This window comes from Trichomycterus rosablanca, chromosome 3 (genome assembly GCF_030014385.1).
Source record: "Trichomycterus rosablanca isolate fTriRos1 chromosome 3, fTriRos1.hap1, whole genome shotgun sequence".
Taxonomy (NCBI): Eukaryota; Metazoa; Chordata; class Actinopteri; order Siluriformes; family Trichomycteridae; genus Trichomycterus; species Trichomycterus rosablanca.
Window position 1 is genome coordinate 2,175,078 of NC_085990.1, and position 13,475 is coordinate 2,188,552.

The 13,475-nt window shown below is 40.7% G+C and overlaps 1 protein-coding gene across 2 annotated transcripts; it reads right to left on the reverse strand.

The window, feature by feature from the left end:
- Positions 1–794: 794 nt before the first annotated feature.
- On the reverse strand, positions 795–11,067 carry hjv (hemojuvelin BMP co-receptor). 2 transcript variants are annotated; one of them, XM_062991689.1, is made up of 4 exons: positions 10,892–11,067; positions 4,183–4,365; positions 3,576–4,078; positions 795–2,048 (listed from the first exon to the last, which is right to left on the reverse strand). In XM_062991689.1, exons 2-4 carry the CDS (start codon positions 4,283–4,285, stop codon positions 1,449–1,451), a joined length of 1,206 nt encoding a protein of 401 aa, XP_062847759.1. In that variant the 5' UTR covers positions 4,286–4,365; positions 10,892–11,067; the 3' UTR covers positions 795–1,448. The 2 variants fall into 2 exon arrangements, with proteins under 2 accessions (XP_062847759.1, XP_062847760.1); XM_062991690.1 differs by lacking the exon at positions 10,892–11,067 and adding an exon at positions 6,882–6,898.
- Between the last annotated feature and the right edge of the window lie 2,408 nt (positions 11,068–13,475).

The window sequence follows — 13,475 nt, forward strand, 5'->3', positions numbered from 1 at the left end:
AGAGAGAGAGAGAGAGAGAGAGAGAGAGAGAGAGAGAGAGAGATAGATAGATAGATAGATAGATAGATAGATAGATAGATAGACAGGTCACTGGAGTTTCTTGGTTTTTAAACCGAACTTCTCTTCATGTCTTTATAGAGCTTATAGAAGGTCATAGTCATGCTGAAACAGGAATGGGTTTTCCCTATACTGATACTCTGGACACCTTCAGAGGTGGACGCTGCCTCTCCAGAACTGACTTGGCAGCACAAATAAGAGCTCACATTATCATGTCGGCAGTGTTTGATGTTACATTTACATTTTTGGTATTTAGCAGAAGCTTTACATTTAGTTACTTACCATTATAACTGTATGAGCCATTGAAATTTAAGGGTCTTGCTCAGGGGTCCAACAGTGGTGGTGGGGCTTGAACCGACAACCTTACAATTACTAGCCCAGTACCTAAACCATTAGATATTATTTATTTTTTATGTTCGTGACTGACTGTATAGGGGCTTACATTTCAGTACGACAGTATTATGTTTCATTCTTTGTCTGTTTTACCACAGTTTTACCCTGGTCAGGGTCTCACTGGGTCCAACTCACTGGCAGAAAGTCAGGAAACACCTCGGACAGGTCGGCGGTCCATCACAGGGCAAAATCATAATAATAAATATAACAATATGTTTCTATTACAATCATCTAACCAACTCTGCAGTCACATTAACCGCTTCCCTGCATTTACCTTGAATACCGGTCACTCAGCAATCCTAACATCTGGTACACAGAGAACATGCAAATGTATAAAGTGTTTATTTAGGTGTTTGTATTCATACATGTGCACATTTTCAACAGTAAAAGCACATTTTGCTGAGTATTTTAATACTGTTTTTAACCTTTACATTATTGCTGGTTCCTGAGCACCTAAATTATTAACTTTTTAACATAAAACAAAACATAAACATTTTAATATTTAAGATTTAAACATTTAATCCACTAATTTAACTTACTTTTAAATACACGATAATAAAACCTACCTAGGAGAGCAGTTCCAGACTGTCTTCTCAGGTACATACTAAAAATACTCAAATTTAAATCATAGCAACAATAAAAACAAGAACAGTTATTACATTTTATAACACTGGTGGTAAGCTGGTGTGGTGTAATGAAGATAAGAGGGTTCGAATCCCGGGCTGGGCTCAGGAATACAGAAGGTGCATAGTGTTAAGTTTAATGCGATTTTAAAACTGATCTGCTGTGGCGCCCCCTGCTGGGAGCGAATCACTGAAATTCAATAACACTGCTCAAGAATTGATGTAAACAAGAAAATAACAAAACACTCGAGTTTGCTGGCTGATATTCCAGCTCACTATATAACCAACTGTACTTGAATGTACTGCGACAAGTCATCCAGGCTTCAAGATGTCAGACAGAATAGCTGCCGTTTAGGAATTAATCAGTAATCTCATTCACAGAATGAGTCTTAATGTAAATAGAGACGTGGTGAGTAGTGCAGTGAGACATTTCGGGCTCCTGTCCGCTGCAGCTGCTACAAGATGAACCTTTTTGGGGTTTGCGATCATGGCCCGGGCATCCTCCAAGGCTTCAACTGCAGACAAGCTGGAGTTCATGTCGCCTGTGGCCAGCACATCGAAGAGACACGCCTGGAAGTAAACGTCCTGTTCTGGCAGCAGTGATAAGCAGTGAGCGTACTCGGGCGTAGAGGGCCACGCGGGGGGCGCGTTCAACCGCTGAGAGGTGGGACAGCCCCAGACGCACAGCTGCAGGTCCTGCTCGGGGGTGTAGGACTCAGCGATGGGGCGTGGAGAGCGCACTGCCAGTCCCAGCGAGCGCCCGGTCTGCCTCACCACCAGCGTGGTGCCGATGTGGGCCGCCCATATCTCCGCGTGCCGCCCTAGGTCCTGGGAGCGCACCCGCAGGCTGTGCTGGCCTCGCCGCTCCCCGGTGCTGGTGGAACCATCAGCAAAGGCTGCTGGGACGTTGTCCACCTCGGCCTGGTAGATCTGCTGCTCGGCGCACTCCCGCCAGTTCTTAAAAATGATAGTGATCTGCAGAGGGAACACAGGGGTGAGCAAAGCCTTATACTATAATAATACTGTATAATACAGTAACGTATAACAGAGATGATTAACAGAAATAAAACAAACCTGTTAGTTACACTGGAATTTTAATAAAGTTCAGATTTGGATCATTATTTCATTAAAATGGTATTGTGCCCATTATCTTATCCTATCTTATTGGTGTAAGCTGTACATACACACACACATTCATTTATTGTCTGTTGTACCACCACTTTATCCTGGTCAGGGTCACAGTGGGTTCAATTCACTGTGCGAAATGTAGAAAACACACTGGACTGTGGGAGGAACATGAGGAGAACATGCAAACTCCACACAGAAAGGACCCAGATCTTGCTATGAGACGACAGTGCTACCCACCGAGCCACCGTGCCACCCACATACACTTAAATATATATAAATATATATGTATATATACACAAATATGTGTGTGTATGTATATTTATTAATATATTAATAATTAATAAATATTTTTGTCCAACTAATTAATTGGACAAAAAGCTGTTCTTGTTTGTGACTAAATAATAATGACTAATAATGCACTGTTTGTCCATTTAATTACCAACAAGCATGAGTTAACCCTTAAAGTGATTATTTTAAAGCAGGGGATTCATATTTATCCGGCATCCTTTAAGCCAGTGTTGAAGTGCAGCTTGCTTGGCTGTGGACGTTGACTAATTTAAGGCAAATGTGTTTTTTTGGTGGTTCTTGCTATAATCTGACATTATAAACACATTTCCTCTTAGCATACAGTAAGATGACAGTCTGGGTTTTAGTCTCGACCCTGGCAAGGTGACCCACGTCCAATTTTTTTTTAATAGGTAAAGCCAAGCTAGATTCCAGTTATAGTCAGTAACAGTGAGGAATTTGGACCACAATGATTAATGGAATTATTCCAATGACATATTAGAACTAATGTTAAGTTTCTAAGAATAAAGTTGAAATATTTTGGACATGGCAACCTCCTGGTGTTAAAATAAGGGGCATGGAGGATATGGTATCGTTCTACTGTTCTTTCATATCGTTTCACAAATCAAAACCTCAGTCTTCTGCACATCAGCATCAGTTTGTTTTTGTTATAAAAACCCTAAAACAGCTTAGCAAGAAACTGTGTTTATTTAGAAGAAAGAACCAGTTTGGTTTGAGGAAATCGTCTCTTTTGTTGAAGCAGAACTTACAGGTCGTGGCGTCTAAGCTAAGATACTTCTGTTCTCATGTGCCCCTTCAAATATGCCGCATCTTTTCAACTGCCAATGGTGGAGTCTCACAGAGAGCTGTATTAAGTACTTTACTAGTGCAGGCTCCTCGACCAGACAGCAGAGGGCGCAGTTACACTACGACTGTAAACCCCTTTTCAACCCAATTTTGCCAGTTGGACACATGGCCAGATCTAAAGCACCACCTGAAGCTGCACTGGACCTCCCGAGCACCACTATTACTGATTTCTTTACTAAATTACATACATGAAACGTAAGATGGAATATATGTTCCTCTGACCTTGGTGAGCGCAGTGGCGTGGGAGTCCTCTGAGGTCCGTGAGCTGGTGGCCTGTACGTACAGATATTCGTTGTCTATGAGGGGCCAGGCTCCCGGCACCGCACACGTCTGGAACTCGTTGCCGAACGTGCGGACGTGGGGGTCGCCGAACACACCGCAGTGCAGGTACTCCGGGGCGTGGCCCTCCCGCTGGACGTACGCCCTCTCGTAGAAGCAGGCGTCCCCGGAGAGCGGGGCCTGGGGTAACGGCCTGGGCTGAGCGGTGGGGCCCGCTTTAGGGCAGCGGTGCTGGATGAGCAGGTCCTCGATGCCCTGCACGGCAGAGTGGTAGGCCAGGTCGCCGCGGCAGGCGCGGGCCGTGCGGCGGGTGCAGATGGCGTAGGATCGTAGCGCGCTGCAGTAGCCGCCGTTTCCTCCCTCCTTTCCGCCGGCGCTTCCACCCAGATCCAAGGTGGCGGCCACGAATTCCGAGTTGCACCTCAGGATCCTACACTGGGCCCATGCTGCCATAAAACCAGGGGGTCACAGGGGTCAAGATATCGAAGCTTCAATGCATCACGCCGATTATTATTATTATTATTATTATTATTATTATAAAGGAAGTTACCTTGTGTGGATAAAAGGAGACCAAGCAGTAGAATAACGTAAACGTGATGCTTCCATGTGATCCGGGTGTGGTCAGTGCATGCGGCCCTTGCTCCCATTCCCATCCATACAAGCACAGCCTAAGCCGACCACTGGAGCTCCGTCCACTACAGACTGTAGTTTGAAGCGCTAAGGTCCTCTGCACCTAATAACCACATGAGAGAGTCCATTTGAAACACAAACATGGCAGATAACAAGGAAATTGATGTCCTGTTTACCCTTTTTAACACAACCCCCCCAACACACACACACCTACGATCATTTTTAGTAGCGCCCATTAACCTAACTGCATGCCTTTGGACTTGTGTGAGTAAACCGGAGCGCCCGGAGGAAACCCACACAGACACATTCATTCATTCGGTGTCTGTTTTACCACCGTGTTATTCAATTCAGGGTCGCGGTGGGTACAATCGTTCAGGCGAAAGATTGGGAACACCCCGGACAGGTCGCCAGTCCATCACATGGCAAACACAAACACACACACACACTAGGAGGAAACCAACCCACACAAACAGGGGGAGAACATGCAAACTCCACACATAAAGGACGCAGGAATCAAACCCATTTTATCCAAAGTGACTTACAGTACAGTTACAGTATACAGTCTGAGCAATTGAGGATTAAGGGCCTTGCTCAAGGGCCCAACAGCAGCAACCTGGCAGTGGTGGGGCTTGAACCGGCGACCTTGTGATTACTAGTCCAGTACCTAAACCGCTAGGCTACATCAGCCCTTCTTGCTGTGAGGCGACTGTGAGGTGCTGCCCACCGAGCCACTGTGCCATTTAAAGTAAATACCACCAATTAGGGATGTCCCGATCCGATCTCAAAGATCGGAATCGGGGCCGATCAAGGCATTTTTTAACTGATCGGTATCGGCTTTACTAATGCCGATCGTAATCCCGATCTTTTGTTTTACACCGGTTTACAAAACAATAACTTTTAATCCGAGTATGAAAACTTCAGGACCATAACACACAGCTTTTACGAGTTTATGTGTTACAAGACTTAACGGCATCTCAGTATCAAGCTCTCTGATTGGCTTAGTTATGTAACCGAGCGTCGTAGTGATGCACTCGCTTAATAAAAAAATAAATACACGCTATATTCACAAATTGTCGGGAGCATTTAACACTTTATTAACTTCTTCTGTTATGGTACCGAATAGTGGACAGCTAGAGCCAAGCACGCTATTCCATGTACTATGGAAGCCCCAAAGGGTCAAAACACACTTCGCATAGAAACGTCCATCAAACCATCGTCACAATACAAGCACTTTAAGAACTGGCTTTCCTTCATAACAAAAGAGTGACTTTCCATTTTATTTTGGTATTCAGGTTTTACTGTAATGCTGTTAAGTAACTTATTTGTTTTTTTATATTCAAGTTAAGCTGCTACACCACTTGTGAGTGGAGATTTCTGTTCATATTTAGTGTATCACTGCATTAAACAGAATTATGTTCTTTTAATGTAAAGTGCAAAATGAAACTGTAATTATCTCACCCATTTCGAGTGTTCTAGTTTTACTACTACAATGCTGCACTACGTTTGTTTACTTTTATTTTGTAAAAAGAAAAGAACGTTAAGCAATAGCTTAGATGCAGGCAATTTTTTCCCTTCAGCACTGCAGAGCTATTTAGTTGTTAAACATGTACACTGGATTAATGTGAATAACTGTAATGTAGTTGAAGTGTGCACTGTGTGAACAGTATTATCCAGTTCTTATCTAGACAATATCTAGAAAATACAAGTATCGGTTTGAGACTCGCTATCGGATCGGGATCAAAATTAATGATTGGGATCGGGATCGGGAACAAAAAAACGTGATCGGGACATCCCTACCACCAATCCTTATAATGCAAAATATTAAGAGGCAAAAATACATATAAGTTGTGAATTGGAGATTTTAATGAATGAATGAATGAATAAACAAATCAATAATTAAATAAATCTGGGTTTTAAGAAGATATCTGCATCATTTTAAACAGGGACGCTGGGAAAACATTAAATGCTGCACCTTATAACTGCAGTAACGATATTTAGAGGCTTCACTAATGTCCAAAATATATCTTACATCGTTAAATAATGATTTTACTTCTGTTAGCACCGTAATGCAGTTTGGACTCTGGCTCCTGTTCACTTATTTGCAGAGTAAACACTAAAAACAGCGGCCAAACTCAAAACCATGTGTGTATTTGTTTTAGACCTCGAGCTTCAACTCGATGTGGATTTAAACAAATCAGTTCATCATAAACAGGGAAATCATCTGGCCAAATGTGTGTGTAACTAAAGCATCTGACTGGGTCTGTTTCGTACACTCAGCTGTCTCCCCTCGCTTTAGATTTATCAGAAAATCGAATTCAGGCTCGAGGAATCCAAAACATTTTGGAAATGTGGTCGACATTCAGAAACGCTGCTCTGAGCGCGGACAGAGCCATGACGTTCCAGTTCACGGAATCCTGAGGGAACAGTTGTAACCGGGGTAGTTAAAGGGCAGAAATACACAGCACTAAATATACCCCATCAGAGCAGCCTGTTCCTAACACACACACACACCCCCAACACTCCTGTTCCAGCTGAAATAGCCGGGGCTGAAATACTGGGTGGGGAAGGCAGGTGTTAGAAACACAGCAGAGCTCCTAGCGTTCTGGGCTATCTGCTTACCCCCGCCAAGCTCATTTCATCCGGGCGTCTCAATAATCCAGAGAGCTAAAGCTATTTCTGACCTCCGCTGGTGAGGACCCTGTAACCTACACGCCCGCCGTGGGCTGTACGTGCACGTGTGTAGAACGTGTCGCGGAAGTATTGCTAATTAGCCTAAACTTTAGCTAGCGGACCCGCTAGATACATGAACGCGCACGGGTATGGTTAGGAAATCACTGGAGGGTTCTGGGTTCTTTCCCCTACAAGTTACAGGAACCTCTGATCCACAGGTGCACACACACACACACACACACACACACACACACACACAGATGTAAACACACACACACACACATAAAGGTAAAACACACACATAGATGTAAACACACACACACACAGATGTAAACACACACACACTGACCCCTTCTGGAACTTTCATCGTTAGAAGTAACCATAGATCGTCAGAATTATGTAATAACATGCAAACATTCACACACACACACACAGACACACACACACACACACACAAATGAAATAAAAACTAAAACTATACATTATATTACTGACATTTAACAGAACATTTATCCTAAGCGACTTGCAGGACTGTGACTGTATATTGTCTAAGTAATTAAGGGTTAAGGGCCTTGCTCAAGGGCCCAACAGTGGCAACCTGGCAGTGGTGAGGCTTAAACCAGTGAACTTTTGATTACTAGTCCAGTACCTTAACCACTAGGCTACAGCTGCCCTTAATTTAAAATTAAATCTGCACTACAACTAACAATGAGACACTAACAAATTATTTCATTATTTATTAATTACTGTTATTTAAATTCCTTTTTACTTCATTTTTATCAATCAATTTATCCTGGTCAGGGTCACGGTGGGCCTGGCTCCACAGGGAAAATACTGGCCGCATGGGCAGGAACACCCTGAATAGGGTGCTAATCCATCGCAGGGATTTAGCTATTCGCCCCCTCAGACATAGCCAATCATGTCTGTCTAGACACCCGGCCGGCCGATAGCACCACTGAGGTTCAAACCCAGATCAAATCTGGCTATTTAAATTTAAATTAAATTAATTTTTTTTATCAATCAATTTATCCTGGTCAGGGTCACAGTAAGCCCAGTTCCACTGGGAAACACTGGGCACAGAGCGGGAACACTCTGGACAGGGTTCCAATCCATCGCAGGGCTTTAACCATTCCCCCCTCAGACAGAGTCAATCATGTCTGTCTAGACATGAGGCCGGCCAATAGCACCACCGAGATTCGAACCAAATAACCAATAATTAATGTTGCTTTTATTACTGTATTTAATGCAAGTTATACATAAACAACTGCAAAGATTCCAAATACACTATTTTACCATGAACGTTACTAAAACTGGTCAAGAATTTTACATAAACACATTGATTATAAGGGTACAAAAGTCATTTAACAGAATTAGGAAACTATTGAAGCGAAACATCAAACTAACTGAAAAGAAACTGGAATTATTATATTATATATAAGATTTAAACCACACCAGCCCAGTCCTTCTTATTTCCCCACATAAACCACTCTAATACTGATGAGAAATGAATTGTGTAGGTGTAAAAAAAAAACTTTTTATGATCCATTTCATGCTGTATTAAATATTTCCCAAAATAGAAACAGTAGAGACGAACTCGGGTGGTGCAGCGGTACATGATGCTAGTCCACTACTGCTGGGATCCAGGGTTCGAATCCTCAGGTTGTACTACTGCACCGAAACCCTGATCATGTTGAAACTAGACTCATCGGAAAAGCATGTAGAAGGTGGATTTACCCTTACGGATAAGTAACCGAATGGGACAGTGGTAGCCTAATGCGCAAAGCTGTGTGGTTCCAACTGTTGGACCCTTGAGCAAGGCCCTTAACCTTCTCGGCCACAGGGAAGCAGCACAATGGCTTCCAAAGAGGCTGGGATAAGTGGAAAAAGGATGTCATTTTATTTCTGCTTTATGTTCAGAACTTCTTGATGATGCTGGACAAAAATGAGCCCTGACAGCAGCAGAGTGGTCAGTGAAAATGAATAAGTGAATGAATAAATGATTCTGTATCAATATAAACCAAACTACACTGACCAGATTACATTAATAATTAGGAACAGAATTACCATGTAAGATCATATTTGTACGTTAAGTATTTTAAAGTCCTTCTTACAGCTACTTTGCATAGATCAAAATGATTCCTTACTTATGATTGATCAGATTTCCATATTAAATCTGATCGTACAGTAATTAGACACAGATTAGACGCCTTCAAATGCTTCTGACAGATCTGCGTCAACTCAGATATGCGAGTTATGCAGAGTTCACATGTAGCGCTTACCTATAAATGAACTCACACCTGTTACTACCCATCACTACTGACTATTTACTGCCAATCTGACCAAACTGACCATGTAACCCTGGTTTCTACATATTTGTACCTACTCATATAGTCTGTCCCCACACACATGAAGTTCACACACATCAAGTGCACGTTGACTATAATAATAAATGTAGTTCTGCATTACTTTAAGGGATTATAAAAGGTATCATATGTGTACTGGACCTTATTTTGACACCGCAGTACTGCTAACATAGTCTCTTTATCTCATTTTCTGAATCAGCCAATACATTTTCAGATGGAAATACTACTTCACAATGTAAAATACTGCCTCAGTGTCCTTCTGCCTTCTCATGTGCCACCAAAAATAAAAATAAAGTCACTCATGACTGCTTGTGCAAAATGTATATTATGTATAGGGGATCTAAATAAAATATACAGTCAGATTATAACCACTAGTATTTATGTGCACTGTATTATTATGCATTAATTTTACATATAAAATACATATAGCAGCACAAATACAGTATAAACACCTAATCACTCGAACAGTCAGGGTCAATCTGTATATATTAGGCTTAGGATATTAACTAGGATATTAGGATATCATTCATTAAAGATTATAATTAGGATATTATTAATTAGGATGTGAACTGAATACTGGCTTGGGATATTAACTGTATACAATATGCACAATTTATAGTTACATAGATAATAGTCTGATGTGTGAGATTTGACAGAGTGGTGCAAGGTACCCACACCGTCCTACCCAAATTACTACTAACTGTAAAGTCATTTTAGTATTTTAGAAAACCATTATAAAGAGTGTAAACGATTTAGATCATGCTGCAGAAAAAAAAGAAACTCATAAAATCTGTATATCGTAGGCTTAGGGATATTAGGATATCATTAATCAATTATTATTAGGATATTATTAATTAAGATATCAACTGTATACTGGCTTAGGATATGAACTGTATACAATAAGCACATATCTATTACTATAACCCTATCTATCTTGTGAGATTTGACAGTGTGGTGCAAGGTACCCACACCGTCCTACCCAAATTACTACTAACTGTAAAGTCATTTTAGTATTTTAGAAAACCATTATAAAGAATATGAACGATTTAGATCATGCTGCAGAAAAAAAGAAAGTAGTAAAATCTGTATATCTTAGGCTTAGGGATATTAACTATGATATTAGGATATCATTCAATAATTATTATTAGGATATTATTAATTAGGATATGAACTATATACTGACTTGGGATATTAACTGTATTATATATATTATATTATATTAATATATATTATATATATATATATATATATATATACAATATGCACATATCTATTACTATAACCCCATATCTATCTAGATAGATAGATAGATAGATAGATAGATAGATAGACAGATAGATAGATAGATAGATAGATAGATAGATAGATAGATAGATAGATAGATAGACAGATAGATAGATAGATAGATAGATAGATAGATAGATAGATAGATAGATAGATAGACTAACTGTAACTGTATTTCTAACTGTAAAGTCATTTTAATATTTTAGAAAGCCACTATAAAGAATATAAACGATTTAAGTCATACTACAGTCAGAAAGTGGTTCTATTATTAGTTATTCTGTTCCAGAAGGAACTTTTAGGTTGTTCTCTTACCTCTTTCAGTTCTGCTAAACGTGATGTGCATGAATCAGTGCAAATCCAGCAGAAAGCTTGCTGAAGAGCCCCCAGGAACAGCGGTACGGACTGTGCCCTGCTTGTCAGTGCTGAATAAGTTGAATTTTAGGATCCCCTCTCTGGCCTGCGCACATCCCCCGCAGCGCACACCTGCCCCTCTGCGCAACAACTGCGCCGCTCCACACTCGCAGCACCGAGGCTATTTTAAACAGCGACCACACGGGAGAGAGCCGCTTCCATCCGGGTCCTTCAATCCGCCCCCCTCAGATTAGCAGTAGCTGTTTGTCAACAAATATTAAACAAATATAGACTTATTATAGCGTATTAATATCAAATATGACAGAAATATGACAGAATTGTATCTATATAATTGAAATGTAGTGAATTAAAAAGTTTAAAACTACAAATGCCGTCGAATTAACGTCTGTGAAGCACTTGTGTCAATTCTAATACCTCTGAGAAAATGTTCAGTTTGGTGTGAATGTTGGTTCACTTCTAAACCAAATCTGTGGTTTTAAACTAGGTCTAATTTTCACTCCAGTGCAAAAGTTTGGACACACCAGGCCAACTTCCATTACTCTGTTTAACGTTTTGTTGATTTTCTGAGTAAAAACTAAGTCCACACATTCTCTACAGCAGTGGTTCTCAAAATATGGTCTGTGTTGTGCTGTTTGAATGTGCACAAATGTTAAAGGAGAAACACAATATACACCGATCAGCCTTTGTACTTTGTAGTTCTACAATTACTGACTGTAGTCCATCTGTTTCTCTACATGCTTTGTTAGCTCCCTATCATGCTGTTCTTCAATGGTCAGGACCACCACAGAGCAGGTACATATTATTTGGGTGGTGGATCATTCTCAGCACTGCAGTGACACTGACATGGTGGTGGTGTGTTAGTGTGTGTTGTGCTGGTATGAGTGGATCAGACACTGCAGCGCTGCTGGAGTTTTTAAACACCAACCTAAAAAATATCCAGCCAACAGCGCCCTGTAGGCAGCGTCCAGTGACCACTGATGAAGGTCTAGAAGATGACCGACTCAAACAGCAGCAATAGATGAGCGATCGTCTCTGACTTTACATCTACAAGGTGGACCAACTAGGTAGGAGTGTCTAATAGAGTGGACAGTGAGTGGACACGATATTTTAAAAACTCCAGCAGTTCTGCTGTGTCTGTTCCACTCATACTAGCACAACACACACTAACACACCACCACCATGTCAGTGTCACTGCAGTGCTGAGAATAATCCACCACCTAAATAATACCTGCTCTGTGGTCCTGACCATTGAAGAACAGCATGATAGGGAGCTAACAAAGCATGTAGAGAAACAGATGGACTACAGTCAGTAATTGTAGAACTACAAAGTGCTTCTATATGGTACGTGGAGCTGATAAAATGGACAGTGAGTGTAGAAACAAGGAGATGTATAATATAAGGTGTGTTCTTGAAGAGATTTTGAGAGGCTGGCAACTTCTGGGAAGATTCACTACTGTTCCAAGCTTTCTCCATTTGAAGAAATTGACTCTCACAGTGGAACACTGGAGCGCCTTATCCTTGGAAAAGTCTTTGCAACCGTTTATAACTGATATACAACCCCAAATCAGAACAAGTTGGGACAGCATGTAAAACGCAAATGATAAAAAAACACATTTAGTTTTTTGTTTCTTACATTTACTTTGACTTTTATTTCACTGCAGACAGGATGAACCTGAGATATTGTATGTTTTCATGTTTTGTCTGGTCAACTTCATTTAATTCATTAATAAACATCCATTCCTGCATTTCAGGCCTGCAACACATTCCAAAATAGTTGGGACAGTAAAGCATTTACCACTTTGTAATGTTGCCATTTCTTTCCACCACACTTAAAAGACGTTTTGGCACAGAGGATACCAAGCCATTTAGTGTTTTAGATTTTATTTTGTCCCATTCTCGTGCACCCATGAGAGAGGTTCCTCATTAAATTGCTCTTTTAACGAAGAATTTGAACACAGAATTTGAACACTGCATTTGAGTAACACTGCACAGCTATTTTATAGCAACCATGTCCATCTTTTAAAGAAAGATGTATTAAAAGAGCAATTTAATGAGGAACGTCTCTCTGTGTAATTGTGTTCTCTGATCGGAATACAACATTCCATTGGTTCGCCGCCTCAACTAGTGTTTCCTTTGGAGGGTATAATCCCCCTCCACTACAGTAATCAAGCCTGGCTATTATGCATTACATTTGGGTAATTGGTTGATTGGGTAATCAAGAAAGCAATTCCATTTTCACATGGGGTCAGTTAGTGTTGGCTAACTTTGTTTTGGTCCAGCAAATGAAATAAAATAATCAACAATTGTATTGTGTGTTAACTCTGTGTGTGTAATCTTTGTTCTATTTTTATGGCACTGTACTTGTGTTTGCTGGGTCTCGAGAAAATAAAAAAACACCCAGTGAGAACAGTAAAACAACTATTGTAATTATGCAAGTAATTTTAATATGAAACAAATCACATGAACCCACGACTGTTTAAGACTTGTTGAAATCTTGTCCTTCACCTTGTGTTAGTGGATTATT